The sequence below is a fragment of the Ranitomeya variabilis genome, chromosome 6, assembly GCF_051348905.1.
Source record: "Ranitomeya variabilis isolate aRanVar5 chromosome 6, aRanVar5.hap1, whole genome shotgun sequence".
Taxonomy (NCBI): domain Eukaryota; kingdom Metazoa; phylum Chordata; class Amphibia; order Anura; family Dendrobatidae; genus Ranitomeya; species Ranitomeya variabilis.
Window position 1 is genome coordinate 272,189,300 of NC_135237.1, and position 25,747 is coordinate 272,215,046.

Sequence of the window (25,747 nt, forward strand, 5' to 3'; positions counted from 1 at the left end):
TACTCGTTGCTCGAGTTTTCCCGAGCACGCTCGGGTGACCTCCGAGTATTTGACTGCTCGGATATTTAGTTTTCATCCTGGCAGCTGAATGATTTACAGCTACTAGCGAGCTTGATTACATGTGGGGATTCCCTAGCAACCAGGCAACCCCCACATGTACTCAGCCTGGCTAATAGCTGTAAATCATTCAGCTGCCGCGATGAAAACTAAATCTCTGAGCAGTCATAAATACTCTGAGATCACCCGAGCGTGCTCGGGAAAACCAGAGCAACGAGTACACTGGCTCATCACTAATCATTAGTTATCCCTCCTGATAAACACCACAAAGAAAACATATATACAAGAGACTGACAGAACTGCCATTTTTGTTTATTCCTCTTCACATTAAATGATATAAACTAAATTATTTCCCGGTAATGGGATTTTCAGAGCTCGTGACAGCACTACACAAGCGGGAGGCCTCCCATCAAGAACCTACTGAATAGAAAGGTGGAATCTCTCCACGCACAAGTTGGGTTACAGAGCATGTGATGACCTTCAAGACTGTTATATGACCATACCATCACCAGACAGTAATCACAATACCATTTAGCCTATACACCTAAACTTAAATAGTGCATACCAAACCCAGTGATGGGGGGGGGGGGGGGGGGGAATTATAAGCATGCTGTCATGGGCTCTGGAAAATGCCATTACAATTAATTGATTTAGTCTTTTCCTTTCACACATGACCATATCACACAGGATATTTACAGAGGAACCAAATCCACCTTAGGGAGGGACCACTGCTTGTAGAACCCTTCTCCCAAAGGATAGATTAGCAGAGGAGGACAGATCAAGCCTATAGTGTTTATAGAAGGTTGAAGGAAAAGACAGTGTTGCTGCCTTACATGGCCTATAAACACCTCCACCTTCTCTGCCCAAGAGGTCACGACAATCTGAGTAGAATGAGTTCCTATATTCTCTGGGACTGTGATACCACAAGAGCAGTAGAATAACCTAATGGCTTCCATCTAGCTAAGATACCCCTCGAGATTTTAAGACCTTTCCTTGAGCCTTGGAAAGAAACAAATGGCTCTTCCTCAATTGTCTCGTTACTGACATTTGACTTAATAAAGATATCCACGGTTCTAAGAGGGGTTTGGTTGGTACCTCTAGCACCAGGTTCAGATCCCAATGAGGAATTTTCGGACCAGGGATTGGCCTAGACTTATCACAAGCCTTAATACATCTACAGTAGCTACCCATCTATTTCCTGCCAAGTCAGTTTTACAATGCTCACAGGGCTTAAATCTGCCTTTTCAGAATCCTAGTGGATAGCTCAAACTCTAATCCTTTTTGGAGAAACTCCAGGATATTTCTTCACGCAAACTTAACCATGAACTAGACAGGAATTTTTTCCAGGTCCTACCATATATTTTTGTCACTATCTGTATCCTGCTCTTAGGGTAAAGTAGATACTAAACTTGGAAAAAAAAAAAACAATTGGTTAACAGTGACCTTTCAAATTCCATGTTGTTAAATTAATTCCCACTACTTGTGGATGCCTAACTGGACCTTGGGTGAGTAGACCCAGGATCTCTGGTAAGATCCATGGATCAGATATTGACATGAGCCTCATCCACAAAAACCATGGTCTTTTGGGCCAGAATGGGGCTATCTGGATTATCCTCACCTGGTCTTCCCTGCACTTCCTTAGTATGGCTGGGATCATCAATATTGTAGGAAAGGCATAGGTTAGATTGAAGTTCCAAGTTACCTGGAATGTATCTACTACATGAAGGTTTTCTCTTGGATCTAGCAAACAGAATGTTTTTTACCTTCCTGTTGCATCTGTTTGTGAACAGGTTTGTGCTTAGACGGTCCAATAGGTCTACTATTAGCTGAAAAATTAACAGATTCAGTGACCATTACCCTTGTCTCAGTTGATTTTGACATAAGAATTTTGCCCTTTCATTTTCTTGCCCTTTTTATGTGCAAAGCTGTTAATGACGAGGCATTCTGCTCTGCTAGCCGGAAAATGTCCTTTGCTGCCATCATTAAGTGAGAATTTGTTCTCATTTGTTCTTGATGCAATCAGACAAAATACAGATGCTACTGTTCCATCTAGTGGTTTTGTGCAAAATTGAAATATAGAGGGAAGTATATCCTGCAGATATGTCTTATCAAAGTAAAGTGGACATATAAGGGTAATAATGCACCATATTTACCGATTATTGGAGGATAAATAAACCTAAATCCATTATGTGGTCAGCTTAAATAACAATTTTAACCCTCCGTCAGGGGCAATATGTTTCATAACGAGTTTAGGGGCATTGCACCTGTCCGGCACAGGCTAGAAAATTGGCTATATTTTCCTTTTTTTTTAAATTTCAATGCTCTAAAAGTGATCAGTTACCTTAATAGGAATGTAATAAATGAGAATACACATAATCAGGTGGAAACAAAATGTTTAATAACCAGAAAAGTAATATGTTTCTATGTCTTGAGCATCCTCCTCACTCTCTCCAACTTGACCTGTATCAGACACATCTGGACATTCTTCCACATCATCTTCTGAATCAATGTCACTTTCTTCCCCTAAATCTTCTAGCTGTAAGGGGTCTGTCTCATCATCAATCAGTATATTTTGCACTTGCTCAACATGAAGGGCATTGGACAAGTCAAATATTCTCCTCACCATTTCAGAAGAAAAGCTGAAGCAAGAGAGAGAATGTGTTAGGGCGCAATGTGCCTGAGAAGCACACTCTTATTTCTAACAAAACCTTTTATGACAAATCCACAAATTTAGCACTAGCTATTCATAAAAGAAGCTAAAAAAAACAATTGGGATGAATAAAAACAGCAAATTCTAACCGTCAAAGGTGTGACACATTCAGGGGCAATGAGCCTGAGAAGCCAAAACACCGATATCTGATCTCCTGCAGCTCTGCAGCACAAGAGGCTTCTCAGGTTTCATACAGCCTTTAAAGTTAGGAAGGTACTGGGAGGATGGTGTTTCCCAGACAAACCACTGAAAATAGAGACATGAAACTAAGTGAGCTGCGCCTGTCAGATCAGTTGCCCCTGACGGAGGGTTAAGAAATCAGTCAGTATGGTATATGGTCACCTATAAAGTGAGAAGACACAGAGCAAATACACAGCAATCAGTACAGCATACTCATGGATAGGTAGTTAGACCATATAAGATATAAGCAAATGCTATACAATATGTATCATGAGTATAATGAGGTGCATATGATTTTTCTAAGGAGGTTTGTTCCTCTAAATCATATGGACCTCATTGCCTGGCACATCACTTTTCCAGGGGACAGTGGTGTGGAATAATGATCAAGTGATTTTGAAGGCATAATTTTCGTAACTTGGACTGCCTGTGATCATGAATCCGGGCATCTAGACTAGTCTGTAAAAAAATAGAAGGAAGCAATGGTGTCTAATAGATGGGGTTTTCCATGAGTACTGAATTCTCCCCTACTGGTAATAAGAAGCACATCTCCTATATTGCCTAAGGGCCACCTGTTAATCAGATCCTGGCTCCTATATTTCTACAGGGGCTCCTGTTATCAGAATACGGCTCCTATATTTCTACAGGGGCTCCTGTCATCATCAAAATATGGCTGCTATATTGCTAAAGGGGCACCTGTCATCATCAGAATATGGCTCCTATATTACTTAAAGGGGCTCCTGTCATCAGCTCCTGGCTCTTATACTAGAGTTGGTGAGTTCAATAGAAGTCTTCAAAGGCTAAGTTCACACTCATCTTTTTTGCTGCGTTTTTTTAATGCATTTTTTATACTAATTTTCAGCTGTGTTTTACAGTACCAGCTATGTCTGAGATTTCCTTGTCATCAGCATTTTGTGCTTTGCATGGTTTTTTGGACATAGAGCATGTCACTATTTTCAGCGTTTTTTGTGTTTTGCACCCATTGAATTGAGTGAGTGGTGAAAAAAAAAAAACAATGAAAAATCACACCAAAAATGCAGGTATCATTTCTTGCAGCGTTTTTTGTGCCCAAACCTCATTCTTTGGAATGGAACTTTTTTTTTTTCAATACCGAACTTTATCAGCGTGCACAAGAAACAAATCTAGCATGCCAAAACAGCCGCAAAATGGGGGCGTGGCTATGTAGCTGAAGAGAGAAGACGTACCCTGGGAGAGCTCCCAATATCCTGCTGTTATCCTGCCACTCAGACCCCTTTGAAACGCGGGCTGCTCGGGAGTTGTAGCCCCCCTTGGACCCTGGAGAGTGTGTGGCCGCTGCGGGAGGCGCTGTGATATTCGGAGGAGAGCCAGGAGCCGGCGGAGCCTGCAGAAGCGGTGAGGCCTGTGTGAGGCGGTGGCCATTTTACAGGCGCGCGCTCTAAGGCGCACAGAGCGGCGCCAGCATCCCCTCGGTCCCGGCAGTTCCCCCCTGAGCTCTGGATACAGTTCGGTGCCCGAAGGCCAGTGACCGGACTCTGATACACCGGGAGCTGGGGAGTTTTGATCGGCGGTTCCGGCGTGGGCGGCAGTCATTACAGAGGCGCGCACTCTGGTGAGAGGAGACGCGGCGCCAAGCATTATATCTGCAGCGCTACTTGGGAGGTGGACACTCATCCTGCACTACATTGAGGGGACAGGCGGTGAGTGCTCTGGAAAATTGGGCCCCGCGCACCCCCCCATCTGAAGACACCTGCCCTACTGGTGCTAGTAATTTGGAGGGTCTGGCTCCCCTCCCCCTCTGCTGCCTTTGCCTCTGCTGCAAACTCTCCTCCCCCTTGGGGCATAGAACTTTGCTGTAATCTGGGAGCAGAAGCGCCTGCTGTTAGAGGTGCTCTGCATACCCAAGGCTGCATCACAGCAATACATAAACAGTCTCTGCCGGCTCTGCTATTTACCTGAGATTGGAGCTGGACATTATCTCAGATCATAACTTTAGTTACTTAGCTGCCTCTCATCCCTGTCAGCTATGCAGCACTCCAAAGGATCAGGAACGGCTGATAGACTTAAAAAATTCGCCAGAGAGAACCCCCCGCATGGTGGACGGACCCTCAGGAATAACCCCTCACAGAATCAGCGTAAAGGTCGTTCTTCTGATAGTAATGAGGAGGGGGACCAAGAGGAGTTAACCCTTAAACAGGCCTCTGAACAACTAATGCAGGCTATCTCCTTAACTAGATCTTCTCTTACCGAAAAGATAGAGGATGTACATACTGAGGTGGGCCATCTAAGACTAGATATGCAGACCATGGGAGGACGCCTTGCGGAGGTTGAAACAAGAGTGTCACAAATAGAAGATACCATCACGCCCATGGAGACTAAATTGACAAAGGTGGCTGGCTCCATAAACGCCTGGAAACAAAAAGCGGATGACCTGGAGAATAGACTGCGTCGGAATAATATTCGTATTATTGGCCTACCGGAGCGCTCAGAGGGCCAGCGACCTGAGGAGTTCCTAGAGGATTGGCTTAAGACTTCTCTGGAAGGTGAATTCTCCTCAACCTTCTCTGTGGAGAGGGCCCATAGAGTCCCTACGAGGCCCCTCCCTTCTGGGGCTCCGCCGAGACCTTTCTTGGCGCGTATTCTCAATTGCAAAGACAGAGATGCTATCCTACGTCTGGCAAGACATTAGAGCCCTATTAAGTTCCACAATGCCACAATCTCGATCTTTCCGGATTTCTCCATGGAGCTTCAGAAGCAACGGGCACGGTTCCAAGAAATTAAGAAACCACTCAGAGACCGGAATGTTGTATACTCCATGATTTATCCTGCTCGCCTGCGGGGTCGTTCATGAGGGTTCCTCTATATTTTTCACTGATCCGGAGGAGGCAACTGAGTATTTGCGGGTCCACAAGGTGTCCAATGCAAAGACATCCTAAGGCACTTGAGTGGATAATTATATAGTGAAGCTTTCCATGTGGGTGTCTAACCTACCAACAATACCGAACGCTTATTCTAGCGAGGGTATCCCCGTTTTCACTAGATAATAGGAGCATGGGACGACGCTCCTACATCGTTGGGTTCTTGGTTTGTTTTTCTTTCTATGTTTGTTTTATCTGTTATTTAGGTAGAAATCGCCGCCAGTGGATCTCTCGACCTCTGTGTTATCCTTAGGCCCTTCCCGGACAACATTGTTTATTATATTTTGACGAGTGAGCATGGGGTCTGAAATAATATACATGACCTGGAACGTGCAGGGTATTAAAACTCCCCGGAAAAAGATTAAGGTATTTTCACAGATCAAGCGCTATCACCCACACATCGTAGCGTTGGTTGAGACACATTTGACTAGGGACACGGCCCGATGTGTACAGAAACCGTGGGTGCAGTGGTCCATACATGCGTTCCACACTAGTTATTCAGAGGGGTTTCACTGTTAATTCACAGGGACATTAGATGGAAGATGAGAGAGGCTAAGAGGGATCCTGAAGGTCAATTCGTCTTTGTACACGCATCAATTAATTCTCGTAAATGCGTCCTATTATGTGTTTACAACCCTCCTCCAGCTAATCTATCAATACTCTGGATGGCAATGAGCTTTGCCCTAAGCTACCCGGATGCAAATGTCATATGCATGGGGGATTTCAATCTGGTCATGGACGCCCGCTTGGATAGGCTGAGACTGGGTGACGATATAGCGGGGGAACTCTCCTCTCCGACTCCATCCCCATTGGCCTTATTTATGGAGGGTAGTGGTTGGTTGGATATGTGGAGAACTCGCCACCCGGGGGTAAAAGGTTATACCTGTCACTCATCTACCAGACGTTCCCTCTCTCACCTGGATATTATATTTGGATCCGAGGGGTTGGCAACGTGGGTGGATAGTGTCGAACATGGCAATAGGGGAATTTCTGACCACAGTCCGGTTATTCTTAAACTTAAATTTTGGCACTCAAATAGCGGCATAGTGGGGAAATCGAATCCATTTTGGCTTAAGTTAATAGATTCCGATGATAGAACTGTGGACCAGTTGAATGGCTTTATTTTATCCCACCCGGAACCCCAAAACACTAATCTATTCTGGGATACCCTTAAGGCATTTCTAAGGGGGTGTCTGTCTTCTACGATATCTTACATAAAAAGGGTGACTTCGAGGGAGGATGACGAGATGGAACAACGACTAAAAGATTCGGAGTCTGCATATAAATCTGATCCAACTAATGGTAATAGACTTGAGTGGTTAACTTCCCAGAGGTTATATGTTCAGCATACAGACACTAAATCTAAGCGTAAATTATTTTTTACCCGTCAATCCTTTTTTGAATTGGGAAACCAGGCTAGCAAATTTTTGGCTTTTCTGGTACGCCAACATAATGTCTCCAATACTATACTACAGATTCGAATACCCGACGGATCATTGGTGTCCAAGACTGAGGAGATACTTCGCTGCTTTCATGATTATTATAAGTAGCTATATACATCTAAGTGTGATTTTGATATTCAGGGAAACCTGGATTATTTATCGGATGTAACATATCCCCTACTGACCCCAGCTCAGCGAGCCTTTATGGACGCGGAGTTTACCCTGGAGGAGGTTGAACATGCTTTGAAGGATATGGCCTCTGGGAAGGCCCCTGGCCCAGACGGGTTTCCCATTGAACTATACAGGAAATATCATGATATACTGGCACCACTTTTGTTAAGGGTGTTTCGGGGGGTGTGGGAGGAGGGTTCTATGCCCGATATGTTCTACGAAGCAAACATTATTGTACTCAAAAAGGAAGGGAAGGACCCATTGGAGTGTGGATCTTATAGGCCTATTTCACTAGTAAATGTAGACTATAAAATCTTTACTAAAATCCTAGCTACAAGACTAAATTCGATTATATTAGACCTCATACATCCAGACCAAACGGGTTTTATGCCTGGTAAAAATACTTCGATTAACATCAGACGGGTCCAATCAGTAGTCCAATATAGCTCATTGGAACAAGATAACTCCTGGGCACTGGCATCATTGGATGCGGCCAAAGCCTTTGACTCCCTTGAGTGGCCCTTCCTATTAGCATTTTTAAAAAAGTACGGTTTTGGGGATAAATTCTTGAAATGGGTAGGTTTATTGTATTTGAAACCCAAGGCCCATATAATTAACGGCTCCGTCTCTAAATCTTTTTCATTGTACAGAGGGACCCGCCAGGGGTGTCCCCTCTTCCCCGGCCCTCTTTGCTCTCGCAATAGAGGCTCTGGCGATAACGTGTAAGGTCCTCTGACGAAATTAAAGGCATTAATATAGCTGGTCATGTGGACACCTTTGGTCTATATGCTGACATGGTGATATTTATGGATGAGGCGGAGGTAACACTACCGCAGGTAATCGCTACTGTAGACAAATTCAGTAAACACTCAGGCCTATACATAAATTGGGACAAATCAGCATTGATGTCTCTCTCCCATACTCCGACGCCCGGCCTTGGGACCCTTTTCCCCCCTCCCTATTGTACCTAGCTTTAAATACCTGGGTATACATATCTCTCGATGTAGTAGATCTGATCTACAACTTAATATAGTCCCGTTGTTAGAATTAGTTAAATCTAAATTTGCGGCTTGGAGCAAACTTCCGTTGTCAGTAGCCGGCCGTGTCAACTTAATTAAAATGATACTGCTCCCTAAGCTCTGTTACTGTCTTCAACACAGCGCGGTGCTAATCCCTAAATTCTTCTTTACAAGCCTGAATTCTCAAATCACATCTTTCATATGGGGGAAATCCAGCCCCAAACTTAAGCTGTCTACGCTGCAGAGACCAAAGCAGGGTGGTGGGGCTGCGTTGCCAGATTTTTATTTATTACTTGGCTGGTCAGGTTAGAGCGCTCAATAAATGGATGCCCAATAATTGCCTTCCTAACTCTGAAAGTCATCTACTTCATGTGGCTCAAACTGACTGTCCACTGAACTTTCTAGAGTTGGAGAAAATTAATATTCCTCGTATGCTACCCTTGCTTCGCTTGGCGCGGTCAGTTTGGAGGCAAATTAAAAAAACTGTTGGATTCACAGATGTTGTGGCAGAGATGCCCCTGTGGAAGAATGGTTATTTCTCAACTTTATTGAATCACCCGTCATCCGACTTTTGGATTGGGCATGGTGTCTCTTCAATAGGTGATTTGTATGATGGTGGGGTGTTTGTGTCTTTTGAGCAATTGCAAACCAAGTATGATATACCGAGATCCCAATTTTTCCGATATCTACAGCTACGGTCAGCTGTACAATCATACATGAGACAGGCAGGTGTAGGTCGTGCTATATCCTCTTTACCCTTGATAGGAATTCTTAAATCGCAAGGCCCCCAAGGTCTTATCTCCTCCTTATATACCTATTTGCTATCTTCGGGAGCTGTGTCTACTGTCAATTCTATTAAAGGGAAGTGGGGGGGACTTTTTTCTAGTATGCAAGAGGAGGAATGGAACGACATTCTTGAATCTCCAATTAAAGTATCTCCATCTGTTAACAACAGGATGACCCAGTTATACATACTACACCAATCGTACTTAACTCTGATAAGGCTTTTTAAGATGGGTCGGTTTCAAACATCTGAGTATGTGCGATGCCGTGCTTTAGATGCAGACTTCATCCACATGATATGGAGGTGTCCTGTTGTTCTTCAATATTGGAGGGAGGTGACATCACTACTTGCATCATTGCTATCAATTCCAGTTCCCCTTGACCCACTAGTTTGTATATTTGGGGTATGGGAGGAGGAGACTTGGGATCATTACATTGATATTTTCTTACACGAGACGCTCTTTATGGCACGGAAGGTATTGGCTTTGCGGTGGATGGGGAGCTCAAATCCATCTACAAGAGCTTGGATTGATCTGGTTAATTCGATCATTCCATATGAACGCACGTTATACCAAAATAGAGGATGTCCGGGAAAATTTGAAAAGATCTGGGGTAGGTGGAATTCTTCCCATCTTACCCTGTAGATTTATTGTGGGTCGGGGATTTCACGTGGAGAGGCAGGTATGAGGCATTGCGGCGAGATAGTAGTTAGAGTACAGTTTTATTTCAGGAGTTCTGGTTTTATGAGCTTTCCTATTTACATAATTCATATGTTACAATTGACTCAATAATTCTAATAATCACAAGATAATGCTGGATATAGGAGAAAGTTGTATTTTATTGTCTGCCTACCAATGCATGATTTATGTGTGTCACATACTATGTTTAATAATCTTGGATGCAAAATGTATGTAACATTACTTATTTTGTTGCTAATAAACGAATAAAAAAAAAAAAAACAGCCGCAAAATAAGGCACGGAAAACATGTTTATTTTCTGCAGATTCTTTCCTGCCAAAAGATCAGATTTTGCTGCAGAAAAAAGCGCAGCAACAGCGCCCAGTGTGAACTTGGCCAAACAGAGCCTGGACAGACCTCTGTGTGAGATTAAGTGAATCCTGCATTGAGCAAGGGGGGTTGGACACTTTGATACTTGAGGTCCCTTCCAACACTAACATTCTATGATTCTAATAAGTCCTCATATAGCTTTGTGGCCAGAAAAATGTTAAGCTTTTAACTCTCAATTTATGGCAACACCCAAAAAATTTTCATTGTCTGTATTGCAGAAAAGTAATAAAGCTAAAACGACGACAAATTGATATCTCCTTAATCGTGCGACTCACCGAATCAAGCTAACACTTTTTCTTGGTTGATTGGGGGACACGGGATCCATGGGTTCTTTGCTGCCATCTGGAGGCTGACATTGAGAATACATATTAGGAAAAAGCAGATTCCTCCAAAACAGATTACATTTGGACAGCTGACACCCAGCTATGCAGTTTAGCTTAGTGTTATGCCGCCGGCACTCGGACTAGAGCGTGCGGCTGCATGTATTTCTATTTAACTGAGCACTCCGGTCCGAACCGCCGGCGGCAGTGCCAGGTATTGAGACGCAAGACTAGTTTCTCACAAGTGTGACCCCGGCCTTCACCATAAAATCTTTCTCGTAGCCTTCATTGGGCAACACAGCACCCTCCCTTGTTTGGGGGAGTGGGGTATTTGGTTTAACTTCTACTACTTTACACTAATTGAATAGCTGCGTGTCAACTGCCCAGATGTAGCTTGTTGGGGGAAAAGTCAGGTTTTTTTCTGAGTTGTGTTCTTAGTATCCGCCTATAACCCATGGTCCTGTGTCCCTCAGTGAAGGAAACGAGAGAGATTTTACCGTAACAAAAAACTTCACGTTTTGCCACAAATTAAAACAATTTTTAAAATGTCAGCAAATGGCAAAATTGGTGTTTTATTTATTTGTTTTTAGGAAGAAATGAGGAGAAAGTTTGGTATCCGGTTTTAATGTACTCCAGTATGGTACCACTGACAAATACAAATCTTCCTTCAACAACAAATCCTTATACAGCTGTGTTTGCTTGTCAGTCATGGCCATAATGGCGCTGTTATACAGATAAAATCGATACCTTTAGTGAAGAAATCCGCTTTATAGTTATTTAGTCCGCAATTGCAGTTTTCGGGTGATAAGCTGGCCGCGTGAATAACAGTGACATTGTGGCCATGCCTTTACTTTACATTGCTAAATCATGCTGATGGGTTCTCTTTAAGGGTTTAGGTAACTTCAATACATGCAAGATTCCCTGAAATTAGTAATAATGTTAATGTTTGTGTCCCACAGTATGAAATGTGCAAATTCTTTCGCTGTTCTGCCTAAACTTGTATTATATACATAGATGTGCCTTTCTCCAATATCCTTTTTTATTTCCATTGTAGGAATCCTTTGAGATTGACAGTGAAATAGAAGCAACGACTGTAACAATGCTCTGTGAGAAGCTGACTGCTAATCTGAAATTTTATAGTACCAATGCAATGCAAGTTGCTGTAAGTTTCTACTTGTGGAGTTTTTGTTTTGTTTTTGTTTTTTTTAAACTACATGCAGCTCATTTTCATCTTTCATGAGCCATGTACACACAAGCACATTTATGTATACCTGATACTGTACTTGAGGGACATGAAAACTTTTGTCTTAATTGGGATTTGCAGTATTTGCAATGTTCCATTCCAAAGGAATTAAATTACCGCAAAGGAACCTTGAAGGGTTTCTACACCACTGTCATAATGATGACCTGTTCACGGAATATGTGATCTATATGAGATTGATGGAGGTCTAATTCTTGAATGGGAGACAATGCCCAGTCCTCGGCAATGGGCGCTATGCAATGTTTGGGGCTGCTGTGTTCCACCCCATACATTGCTTAGTTTCGGCTGCTGCTGGCACACTATAAAGCAAATCAGTGAATTTGCTGCTCGTCATTAAATAGGTCATCAGTAGTTCAGTCTGGACAACTAGATATATATATATATATATATATATATATATATATATATATATATATATATATATATATATATATATATACATGCATGCATACACATGTATATACATACATACAAACATGATCGCAGTGTACAGGCGGTACAGGGAAGTATCGCGCAGGGAGGGGGCTCCCTGCGGGCTTCCCTGAGACGATCGGTACAAGGCGATGTACTCGCCTTGTACCGAGCGTCTCCTCCCTGCAGGCCCCGGATCCAAAATGGCCGCGGGGCTGCATCCGGGTCCTGCAGGGAGTACTTCCGGGTGCCGTGCAGGCGCTGGTAAGTCTGCACGGCTGTATGTCAGATCGCCGATCTGACAGAGTGCTGTGCAAACTGTCAGATCGACAATCTGTGATGTCCCCCCCGGGACAAAGTTAAAAAAAAAAAAAAAAATTCCACATGTGTAAAAAAAAAAAAATACATTTCCTAAATAAAGAAGAAAAAAAAATATTATTCCCATAAATACATTTCTTTATCTTAAAAAAAAAATAAAAGTACACACATTTAGTATCGCCGCGTCCGTAACGACCCAACCTATAAAACTGTCCAATAGTTAACCCCTTCAGTGACCACCGTAAGAAAAAAGAGCCAAAAAACAACTCTTTATTATCATACCGCCGAACAAAAAGTGGAATAACACGCGATCAAAAAGAGATATAAATAACCATGGTACCGCTGAAAACGTCATCTTGTCCCGCAAAAAACGAGCCGCCATATAGCATCATAACCAAAAAAATAAAAAAGTTAGTCCTCAGAATAAAGCGATGCCAAAATAATTATTTTTTCTATAAAATTGTTTTTATCGTATAAAAGCGCCAAAACATTAAAAAATGATATAAATGAGATATCGCTGTAATCGTACTGAACCGACGAATAAAACTGCTTTATCAATTTTACCAAACGTGGAACAGTATAAACGCCTCCCCCAAAAGAAATTCATGAATAGCTGTTTTTTGGTAATTTTGCCTCACAAAAATCGGAATAAAAAGTGATCAAAAACTGTCACGTGTCCGAAAATGTTACCAATAAAAACGTCAACTCGTCCCGCAAAAAACAAGACCTCACATGACTCTGTGGACCAAAATATGGAAAAATTATAGGTCTCAAAATGTGGAGACGCAAAAACTTTTTTGCTATAAAAAGCGTCTTTTAGTGTGTGACAGCTGCCAATCATAAAAATCCGATATGAAAAACGCTATAAAAGTAAATCAAACCCACGTTCATCACCCCCTTAGTTAGGGAAAAATAATAAAATTAAAAAAATTATTTATTTCCATTTTCCCATTAGGGTTAGGGCTAGGGTTATTGCTAGGGTTAGGGCTAGGGTTAAGGCTACAGTTAGGGTTGGGGCTAAAGTTAGGGTTAGGATTACATTTACGGTTGGGATTAGGGTTAGGGGTGTGTCAGGGTTAGGGGTGTGGTTAGGGTTACAGTTGGGATTAGGGTTAGGGGTGTGTTTGGATTAGGGTTTCAGGTAGAATTGGGGAGTTTCCACTGTTCAGGCACATCAGGGGCTCTCCAAACGCGACATGGCGTCCGATCTCAATTCCAGCCAATTCTGCATTGAAAAAGTAAAACAGTGCTCCTTCACTTCTGAGCTCTCCCGTGCGCCCAAACGGGTTTACCCCAACATATGGGGTATCAGCGTACTCGGGACAAATTGGACAACAACTTTTGGGGTCCAAGTTCCTTGGGAGGTCTAGTTTCCAATATGGGGTCACTTGTGGGGGGTTTGTACTGTTTGGGTACATCAGGGGCTCTGCAAATGCAACGTGACGCCTGCAGACCAATCCTTCTAAGTCTGCATTCCAAATGGCGCTCCTTCCCTTCCGAGCTCTGCCATACGCCCAAACAGTGGTTCCCCCCCACATGTGGGGTATCAGCGTACTCAGGACAAATTGGACAACAACTTTTGGGGTCCAATTTATCATGTTACCCTTGTGAAAATACAAAACTGGGGGCTAAAAAAGAATTTTTATGAAAAAAAAAGAATTTTTATTTTCACGGCTCTGCGTTATAAACTGTAGTGAAACACTTGGGGGGTTCAAAGCTCTCAAAACACTTCTAGATAAGTTCCTTAGGGGGTCTACTTTCCAAAATGGTGTCACTTGTGGGGGGGTTTTAATGTTTAGGCACATAAGGGGCTCTCCAAACGCAACATGGCGTCCCATCTTAATTCCAGTTAATTTTGCATTGAAAAGTAAAATGGCGCTCCTTCCCTTCCGAGCTCTGCTATGCGCCCAAACAGTGGTTTACCCCCACATATGGGGTATCATCGTACTCAGGACAAATTGCATAACAACCTTTGTGGTCTAATTTCTTCTCTTACCGTTGGGAAAATAAAAAATTGGGGGCGAAAAGATCATTTTTGCGAAAAAATATGATTTTTTATTTTTACGGCTCTGCATTATAAACTTCTGTGAAGCACTTGTTGGGTCAAAGTGCTCACCACACATCTAGATAAGTTCCTTAAGGGGTCTACTTTCCAAAATGGTGTCACTTGTGGGGGGTTTCAATGTTTAGGCACATCAGGGGCTCTCCAAACGCAACATGGCATCCCATCTCAATTCCAGTTTTGCATTGAAAAGTTAAATGGTGCTCCTTCCCATCCGAGCTCTGCCATACGCCCAAACAGTGGTTTACCCCCACATATGGGGTATCGGCGTACTCAGGACAAATTGTACAACAACTTTTGGGGTCCATTTTCTCCTGTTACCCTTGGTAAAATAAAACAAATTGGAGCTGAAATAAATTTTGTGTGAAAAAGTTAAATGTTCATTTTTATTTAAACATTCCAAAAATTCCTGTGAAACACCTGAAGGGTTAATAAACTTCTTGAATGTGGTTTTGAGCACCTTGAGGGGTGCAGTTTTTAGAATGGTGTCACACTTGGGTATTTTCTATCATATAGACCCCTCAAAATGACTTCAAATGAGATGTGGCCCCTAAAAAAAAAAAAAAAATGGTGTTGTAAAAATGAGAAATTTCTGCTCAACTTTTAACCCTTATAACTCCCTAACAAAAAAAAATTTTTGGTTCCAAAATTGTGCTGATGTAAAGTTGACATGTGGGAAATGTTACTTATTAAATATTTTGCATGACATCTCTGTGATTTAAGGGCTTACAAATTCAAAGTTGGAAAATTGTGAAATTTTCAAAATTTTCGCCAAATTTCTGTTTTTTTCACAAATAAACGCAAGTTATATCGAATAAATTTTACCACTAACATGAAGTACAATATCTCACGAGAAAACAATCCGTTAAAGCGTTCCAGAGTTATAACCTCATAAAGGGACAGTGGTCAGAATTGTAAAAATTGGCCCGGTCATTAACGTGCAAACCACCCTCGGGGCTTAAGGGTTTAACTGCACAAAGATCAACAGTGTTTTATGTGTTTTTTTATCACCAGGCATTTAGAATACTGATGCTTGGAATTTGACTACCGCCTGTGTTATGTTTTGAGTGCTGGCTCGCAGTCAGTCAGAGGATTTTGGATGTTGGGATAAATATTTAGAATTGAGAGTCCTCAGTGGTTGATACCTTTTAATGGCTAACTGAAAAGATGGTAACAAATTGCAAGCTTTCGAGACTACATACGTCTCTTCATCAGGCAAAGACTAAAACAAATTCTGAAGAATCACATATTTATGCACAACATAATATAGAGAAAAAAAAAAAAAAAAAAAAGAGGGGAAAAAAAACCATGGATAAGCTAGGTGACATGAAGCAGAATTACCATGGGTGATAAACAGTTACGTCCATAAATATTGGGCCAATTCTTAGATAAGGATTGTTTTATTGTCCTGTGATTAGGGTCTCGTTCTGTTGTGATGACCCCACATGGTCTGAGGGGCAAGTTCATTAGTTGATGTAAAAAGACATAAATCCGTGTGACACATTCATTCCTGCATTTAGAGTGTCAAAGGTCGTCATCAGTTTATACTCCCAGACTCTTCTGTCTCTCTGAGTTTTGAAGTTACTTTTCAATACAAGTAATTTCATGTCCATAATGCTATGATTTGGGAGACAGAAATGTATTGCCACAGGTATATCCATTCTTTTTTCTTTTATTGTATGGCGATGAGAGTTCATCCTTGTTCTCAGTTTCTGCCCTGTCTCCCCCACATACAGACCCCCAGTTGGACATTTAGTACAAATAATTAGGTACACCACATTAGAAGTGACGCAGCTGAATGTACCTGGTATCTTGTAGTCCTGGTGTGAATTGGGGATCTTTATCTTGTCCGTGGTCATTATAAATGGACAGGTTTTACATTTTTTCTGATTGCAGGGAAAGGTACCTGCAGCTGTTGGAGAGGACAGGGAGCTTCTGACAATGATGCTTCTTAGATTTGGGGGCTGCCTAAAACACAGTAGTGGGGGGTCTGGAAAAATGGATTGTAAGCGGGCATCTTTTTGCAGTAAAGGTTGTAATTTCCGTGCAGCTCCCCTTAGCGCCTCCAGATTTGGATTGTAGGTGACCACTAGAGTGGATTGTAGTGGTCACCTACAATCCAAATCTGGAGGCGCTAAGGGGAGCTGCACGGAAATTACAACCTTTACTGCAAAAAGATGCCCGCTTACAATCCATTTTTCCAGACCCCCCACTACTGTGTTTTAGGCAGCCCCCAAATCTAAGAAGCATCATTGTCAGAAGCTCCCTGTCCTCTCCAACAGCTGCAGGTACCTTTCCCTGCAATCAGAAAAAATGTAAAACCTGTCCATTTATAATGACCACGGACAAGATAAAGATCCCCAATTCACACCAGGACTACAAGATACCAGGTACATTCAGCTGCATCACTTCTAATGTGGTGTACCTAATTATTTGTACTAAATGTCCAACTGGGGGTCTGTATGTGGGGGAGACAGGGCAGAAACTGAGAACAAGGATGAACTCTCATCGCCATACAATAAAAGAAAAAAGAATGGATATACCTGTGGCAATACATTTCTGTCTCCCAAATCATAGCATTATGGACATGAAATTACTTGTATTGAAAAGTAACTTCAAAACTCAGAGAGACAGAAGAGTCTGGGAGTATAAACTGATGACGACCTTTGACACTCTAAATGCAGGAATGAATGTGTCACACGGATTTATGTCTTTTTACATCAACTAATGAACTTGCCCCTCAGACCATGTGGGGTCATCACAACAGAACGAGACCCTAATCACAGGACAATAAAACAATCCTTATCTAAGAATTGGCCCAATATTTATGGACGTAACTGTTTATCACCCATGGTAATTCTGCTTCATGTCACCTAGCTTATCCATGGTTTTTTTTCCCCTCTTTTTTTTTTTTTTTTTTTTTTTTTCTCTATATTATGTTGTGCATAAATATGTGATTCTTCAGAATTTGTTTTAGTCTTTGCCTGATGAAGAGACGTATGTAGTCTCGAAAGCTTGCAATTTGTTACCATCTTTTCAGTTAGCCATTAAAAGGTATCAACCACTGAGGACTCTCAATTCTAAATATTTTTCTATCTACTGGCTAACACGGTACCAAGATATATTTCTTTCCTGGATGTTGGGATAACGCATATAGCAATGCTAAACTATTGCTTTGATCTGCAGGCTATACTATCTGCTTCTCAAATACCCTTCTTCTGATTAGCATTTGCTGTTGTTTAATTTACAGGTTTGAGCTCCCAGATATTTGTAATAATATGTTGCTTTATTGTTTAAGCTCTTTCCATCTAGAGTTGCTAAGGCACAGGACGTGGCCATGTCTTTGGTGAAGAATGTTGCAAACCAACGTTCACGTATGCATAATGCAAACCAGATGACATCACAACCTAAAAAGGCTTCACAAAAGAAGAAAAAACAACCATGTAAGTTTTTCATAATGGAATTCAATGTACAAAGGTCTGAGAAGGCTTGTATCGCTTATGCAGGAGTCCTTGTTTAGGGGATTGTAGGGGTGAGCTGTGAATATAACCCATTGTGAACGTGTTTTCAGCCTCCAGCTTTATAATAGATGTTGCTGAAACATGATCTTTAAGACAAAAAATGAATCCACCAGTCCGATAGGTTGTATATACAAGCAGGGTGTGACTATAACTAAAATATAACTTTTAATAAATAGGTTTAAAAATGGTATAATATACCCATATAAACACACAATAACGGACTCACAAAAAATCACATTAATTGAAATGTAAAACTACAATAATCCCCAAGATTATACACCTCTATTATGCTTCAACAATCTCTTAGGGGAAAACAGGGATTCTCATAAATGTGAGAATCACCATACAAAAGCCATCAACTATCGCATGTTTCATATTCCCAATACCTTTTTGTGGGAAGGAGACACGGTAGTGGTGATAAATATATGCAAATGGAACGATCTCACCTCAAAGTTCTCCACCCACGCCGCCAAAAGGATTTTTGCTTAGCCCCAGAATAAAGAAACCATTTCCCTATTCTGGGGCTAAGCAATAATCCTTTTGGCGGCGTGGGTGGATGATTGTGTGGCAGGAATGTGCCCCCCCTCCCGGATGCAGCGCCAATAGTGAGCGGTCTTTCCCATATCTAAGAAACAGAACTTTGAGGTGAGATCGTTCCATTTGCATATATTTATCACCACTACCGTGTCTCCTTCTCACAAAAAGGTATTGGGAATATGAAACATGCGATAGTTGATGGCTTTTGTATGGTGATTCTCACATGTATGAGAATCCCTGTTTTCCCCTAAGATTGTTGAAGCATAATAGAGGTGTATAATCTCGGGGATTATTGTAGTTTTACATTTCAATTAATGTGATTTTTTGTGAGTCCGTTATTGTGTGTTTATATGGGTATATTATACCATTTTTAAACCTATTTATTAAAAGTTATATTTTAGTTAGTCACACCCTGCTTGTATATGAAACATGATCTTTACAGAACAGAGTAAAAGCCAATTGTAGCACTCCGTGGTCCTTATGAAAACTGCGGTATTTCAGTATTTTTCTACATGATGGAGATCAGATCACAAAAATGTTTAACATAAAACTTCTGTGCAGCCTGATACATGCTCCATGAACTGCGGTGTTTCAGAGAAAACCCTGTATTTTAAAGCTTACCGAGAGCCATTCCGTTTGGATAAGTAGACCAGGAGGCGGGTGCTCGGTAGCTTCTTCCAGTCCCCTTCCCCTTGAGTCACTGGTCTCTCCATGTGTATAAAGAGAGACCTGTCACTCAAGCAGGGCAGGGACAGTCAGCAGAAAAACAGTCTAGTAAATTAGTTACTCAAGCTTTATGGTCTTCAGTTGACTTTTAACCCCTTACTGACATGACACCCAGTTGCTTCATATGCCTGCTACCTGACTTTGATGCGGGCTCAAAGTGAGTCTGCATCTTTACAGGCAGATAATGGCTGTAATATTCAGCAATAATCTGACTATCAGCTGCGCATGGAGCAGAGCTCCACCCACAGCGGATAACCTGTTAAATGCACAGCTATCAATTTCTGACAGCAGCACGTACGGCTCACTAACATGGACACTCGGTCCATGCACCCTTCGACGCCCCCATGATGTTTTTACATATACATAGTGAAAAAAATTGGAAATTTAAAAAAAATATATATATATTTATATACTGTATTTTTAGACCCCATCACTTTTTTAATCCCTTTATCCCATATGATGTACTATCCCGTCGAGGTGACCTGGGACTTAATTCCCAGTGACCGGATAGTACGTCATAGGCGATAGGCCGCGCTCACGGGGGCAGCGCGGACGATCACCACCGGGTGTCAGCTGATTATTACAGCTGAAATCTGGCACTATGTGCCAGGAACGGTCACGGACCGCTCCCAGCACATTAACCCCTGGCACACTGCGATCAAAGATGATCGCAGCGTTCCGGCAGCATAGGTAAGCATCGCGCAGGGAAGGCACGGATCCAAACTGGCCGCGAGGGGCCTTCCGGGTCCTGCAGGGAGATGGCTTTCAAGCGCCTGCTCAGAGCAGGCGCCGGGAAGCCTCCCTGCAGTGCCTGTGTGATCGCTGATCTGACACTGTGCACTGCAAAGTCAGATCAGCGATCTGTCACTATAATGTGATATCCCCCCTGGGGCACTATAAAAAAGTTTAAAAAAAAAAAAAAAAAAGTGTAAAAATTAAATAAAATTCCTAAATAAAGAAAAATATATATATTGTTCCAAAAGATACATTTCTTTATCTAAATTAAAAAAAAACCAAACAATAAAAGTATACATATTTAGTATCGCTGCGTCTGTAATGACCCGACCTATAAAACTGTCCCACTAGTTAACCCCTTCAGTGAACACCGTAAAAAAAGGCAAAAAACAACGCTTTATTATCATACCTCCAAACAAAGTGGAATAACACGCAATCAAAAAGATGAATATAAATAACCATGGTACCGCTGAAAACGTAATCTTGTCCCGCAAAAAACGAGCCGCCATACAGCGTCATCAACAAAAAATAAGTTATAGTCCTCAGAATAAGCGATGCAAAAATAATTTTTTGTATAAAATAGTTTTTATCGTATAAAAGCGCCAAAACACAAAAAAATTATATAAATGAGGTATCGCTGCAATCGTTCTGACCCGAAGAATAAAACTGCTTTATCAATTTTACCAAACGTGGAACTGTATAAGCCCCCCATCCAGAGAAATTTATGAATAGCTGGTTTTTGTTAATTCTACCTCACAAAAATCGGAATAAGATGCGATCAAAAAATGTCACGTGCCCGAAAATGGTACCACTAAAAACATCAACTCGTCCAGCAAAAACAAGACCTCACATGACTCTGTGGACTAAAATATGGAAAAATTATAGCTCTCAAAATGTGGAGATGCAAAAACTATTTTTTGCAATAAAAAGCGTATTTTAGTGTGTGACAGCCGCCAATCATAAGCACCGCTAAAAAACCCAGTATAAAAGTAAATCAACCCCCCCTTCATCACCCCTTTAGTTACTGGAAAATAATAAAATTTTTAAAAATGTATTTATTTTCATTTTCCCATTAGGGTTAGGGTTGGGGCTAAAGTTTGGGTTAGGGTTGGGGCTAAAGTTAGGGTTTGGATTACATTTAGGGTTGGGGTTAGGGGTGTGGTTAGGGTTTTAGTTAGAATTGGGGGGGGTTCCACTGTTTAGGCATATCAGGGGCTCTCCAAATGCGACATGGCGTCCGATCTCAGTTCCAGCCAATTCTGCGTTGAAAAAGTAAAACCGTGCTCCTTCCCTTCCGAGCTCTCCCGTGTGCCCAAACAGGGGTTTACCCAAACATATGGAGTATCAGCGTACTCGGGTCAAATTGGACAACTTTTGGGGTTGCCCTTGGGAAAATACAAAACTGGGGGCAAAAAAATAATTTTTGTGGAAAAAAAAAAAAAAATTATTTTCACGGCTCTGCGTTATAAACTGTAGTGAAACTCTTGGAGGTTCAAAGTTTTCACAACACATCTAGATAAGTTCCTTAGGGGGTCTTCTTTCCAAAATGGTGTCACTTGTGAGGGGTTTCAATGTTTAGGCACATCAGGGGCTCTCCAAACGCGACATGGTGTCCTATCTCAATTCCAGTCAATTTTGCATTGAAAAGTCAAACGGCGCTCCTTCCCTTCCGAGCTCTGCCATACGCCCAAACAGTGGTTTACCCCTCACATATGGGGTATCAGCGTACTCAGGACATATTTTACAACAACTTTTGGGGCCCAATTTCTTCTGGTACCCTTGGGAAAATAAAAAATTGGGGGCAAAAAGATAATTTTTGTGGGAAAAAAAAAAAAAAAAAAGATTTTTTATTTTTACGGCTCTACATTATAAACTTCTGTGAAGCACTTGGTGGGTCAAAGTGCTCGCCACACATCTAGATAAGTTCCTTAGGGGGTATACTTTCCAAAATGGTGTCACTTGTGGGGGATTTCAATGTTTAGGCACATCAGGAGCTCTCCAAACGCGACATGGCGTCCCATCTCAATTCCAATCAATTTTGCCATGTGCCCAAACAGTGGTTTACCCCCACATATGTGGTATCAGCATACTCAAGACAAATTTTACAACAACTTTTGGGGTCCAATTTTTCCTGTTACCCTTGGTAAAATAAAACAAATTGGAGCTGAAGTAAATTTTTTGTGAAAAAAAAGTTAAATGTTCATTTTGTTTTAAACATTCCAAAAATTCCTGTGAAACACTTGAAGGGTTAATTAACTTTTTGAATGTGGTTTTGAGCACCTTGAGATGTGCAGTTTTTAGAATAGTGTCACACTTGGGTATTTTCTATCACATAGACCCCTCAAAGTGACTTGAAATGTGATGTGGTCCCTAAAAAATGGTATAAAAATTAGAAATTGCTGGTCCACTTTTAACCCTTATAACTCCCTATCAAAATAAAATTTTTGGTTCCAAAATTGTGCTTTAAGAGCATAAAAATTCAAAGTTGGAAAATTGCTAAATTTTAAAAATTTTCCCCAAATTTCTGTTGTGTTTTTTTCACAAATAAACGCATGTAATATCAAATTTTACCACTATCATGAAGTACAATATGTCACGAGAAAAGATGTCAGGGGGGCGTTGGCCTGACTGCCTATGGAGTAGGTCGCACAGAGCGGGAGCTCAGTGTCCAGGAACCATAAAGCGGGTCACAGCATTTACCTGACGGCTCCTCTGTCCCCAAAGTCACCGACACCGTTACCTGAAGCTGCGGTGAGTGCATGGGGAAATCCAAGCCCTGCTCCCACGATTCCTCCAGACGGATTATTGATGTTTTTGCGACCTCTCCCCAGCTGTTGCAGGGATCCAATATGGCGCCGTCATCACCCAGAGCTCCATGCTGGCGGACCTTAAAGGTGATGTGGAAGAGTTAGGGAACCGCACAGACCGCCTGGAGCGCAAAATGGCTGAACTAGTATCCTCGCACAATGAGCTTTGGGACGCCCATGATAACTTACAACTTTTGGCTGCAACGGCCAAACGAAAATATAATCTTGCCCTTCACTCTGCTTTGGAGGAGATAACCCGCCTTGAATCTGCTCATAAGGTGTCCCCTTCTCCGCTGCTGTTTTCTGAACTCTCTAATGCTCGCCTTCTTGTCCGTCAATTGCTTCTGCATAGAGCGGAGAATGCCTTGAGGAAAACCAGAGCCAAATTCTACTCAATGGGGGACCGTGCAGGTGCAGTTCTGGCTAGATGTGTTAAGAAGAGGGAAACCCAATCCAAAATCCCATTCCTGCTTGGGTCTGACTGGTCTCGCGTGTATAATCCTATTCATATTGCTGAAGAATTTGCTTCTTACTATTCTTTGCTCTATGACCTCGTTTCTGATCCGGGTACCCCTCAGCCCTCGCAGGAGTTAAAAACTGCCTTCTTGGAGAAAGCCAATCTCCCCGTAGTTAGCGCGGAGCAGCTGTCCCTTCTCAATGCCCCTATTGTTGAATCCGAGCTTTCTCAAATTGTTAGAGAGGCTAAAAAGCGTTCCTCTCCAGGCCCGGATGGTTTTCCCTTTCTTTATTATGCCCAGTTTTTCCCCTGTCCTCTCCCATTACCTTCTGCGTTTATTTAACAATTGGTTGTCGGTTGGTAGCATCAGAGCCGAGGGGTTGGAAGCCTCTATTGCGACCCTCCCTAAACCGGGGAAACCCATGACTTCTACAGAAAATTTTCATCCCATTGCTCTCCTGAATTGCGACGTTAAAATTTACGCTAAAATTTGGGCTAACAGATTATTGGCAGTTCTCCCCACACTTGTACACCCTGACCAAGTCTGGTTTGTTCCTGGCAGACAGACCAGGGATGGCACTAGGCGCCTGATTGATCTTTTGGATGTGGTGGAGAGGGGGAGTCTCCCCAGTGTGTTCCTGTCTCTTGACGCTCAAAAAGCATTTGATAGGGGTGCACTGGGGATATATTGAGCTTACTCTAAAAAAAAAATTCGGCCTCATCGGCCAGATCTCCAAAGCCATTATGGCTCTATACTCCAATCCTTGCACGTCTGTTCGCTCGGCCGGCTTTAAATCTCGGACTTTCCCTATATTGAATGGGACCCGCCAAGGCTGCCCCCTCTCCCCCCTCATCTTCGCTCTAGTCATGGAGCCTCTGGCCGCCATTGTTAGACAGTGTGCAGACATTAAGGGTGTATTGGTGGGGGTAATCGAGCACAAAATTGGCCTTTACGCTGACGATGTGGTCCTAACCTGCTCCTCGCCCCTCGACTGTTTGAATGCGATCACTTCAATCTTACACCAATTCTCCGCGGTTTCCTATTATAAACTTAACTAAATCCACGATCTTTCCCCTCTTTCTCCCTGTCCCCCTCCAAATTCAAATCCAATCTAAATATCCTTTTATTTGGTCCCCCCTTGGCTTCACTTACCTGGGCATCCAGATAACTAAGTTAGCTGATATCATTCATTCTAATTGTGAGGAAACTCTCTCGGAGATTAAAAAAGACATAGATCAATTCTCTGGCTCTCCACTTTCGTGGATGGCCCGAATCCAAACATCTAAAATGTTAATCCTCCCTAAAATCGTTTATCTATTTAGATGCCTCCCCCTATCCATTCCCTCTAAATATATCTCGGGCTTCCAATCACTTATTGATCGCTTTATCTGGAATAAGAAACCCCACAGAATCAAGCGCCAAATTATGTCTTTACCGTACTCTAAGGGCGGGTTGGGTTCACCTAGGATTCAGTCCTATCATAAAGCCGCAGTTCTGGAGCCTCTCAAATTATGGTGGGAGGGGAATTCACTTCTACCCTGGTTTCTTGAGTCGCATTATGCCCCCAGGAACTCTTAAATTTCTCTTAGAACTCCAGCTGCTTCGTGTTTCTCCTTGTGGCCCTTCCCTTCGTTCAATTAGATCTGCTACGAAGCTCTGGGCGACCCTGTGTCCCACTCATTTCCCGTTTATGTATGATTATGTCTCTTTGCAGGCCTTGGAATATGCTATTGGTTACATTTCTCTGCCCTCCTGGGGGGGGCGCGGGGTGCACTGAGTGTTTGATCTTTATGTCTCTGTCGGCCTGTTATCATTTTCAGACCTTGTTGGTCGATTCTCTTTATCTAACAGATTTTTTTTCAATATCTACAAATACGAAGTTTCCTGAAATCGCATCGACTATTTGGTGCCCCCCCCCCCGCCTCTGACAGAAGACCCAGCTCACCGTTTTTTTAGACCAAGCACCATAGTTCCCCATGGTATTTCCATCCTTTACAAGGCTCTCTTGTTTCATGCTGTACCAGACAAGCTCCCTTTTATGACCTCTTGGCAATCCTCACTCTCCTTTGAGGCTTTGTTGGAAGATTGGCAGTTTGCCATGATGCACCCCTCTAAATTTTCCTCATGCCTTGGCCATTTGGAGCAGTCTAAAAAGATTCAACTTCAATGGTATCTCACTCCTGTTCGTCTGGCTAAATTTTGTCTTTCCTCCTCTTTATGCTGGAAGAAATGTAATGCTTCTGGCTCTCTTGCTCATGTCTGGTGGAG

General features: G+C 42.2%; 1 protein-coding gene and 1 non-coding gene across 8 annotated transcripts in view; both read left to right on the forward strand.

Moving 5' to 3' along the window:
* LOC143782312 (uncharacterized) overlaps nucleotides 1-25,747 on the forward strand; it is a 261,375-nt gene that overhangs the window by 222,717 nt on the left and 12,911 nt on the right. For all 7 annotated transcript variants that reach the window (XM_077269634.1, XM_077269639.1, XM_077269636.1 and 4 more), the window contains 2 exons: nucleotides 11,698-11,805; nucleotides 17,994-18,138. In XM_077269634.1, the coding sequence (XP_077125749.1) occupies nucleotides 11,698-11,805; nucleotides 17,994-18,138 (253 nt within the window). The remainder of the gene's footprint in view (nucleotides 1-11,697; nucleotides 11,806-17,993; nucleotides 18,139-25,747) is intronic.
* On the forward strand, nucleotides 3,248-3,397 carry LOC143783671 (U11 spliceosomal RNA). The gene has a single exon (XR_013217346.1). It is a non-coding gene; the product is annotated as a U11 spliceosomal RNA (small nuclear RNA).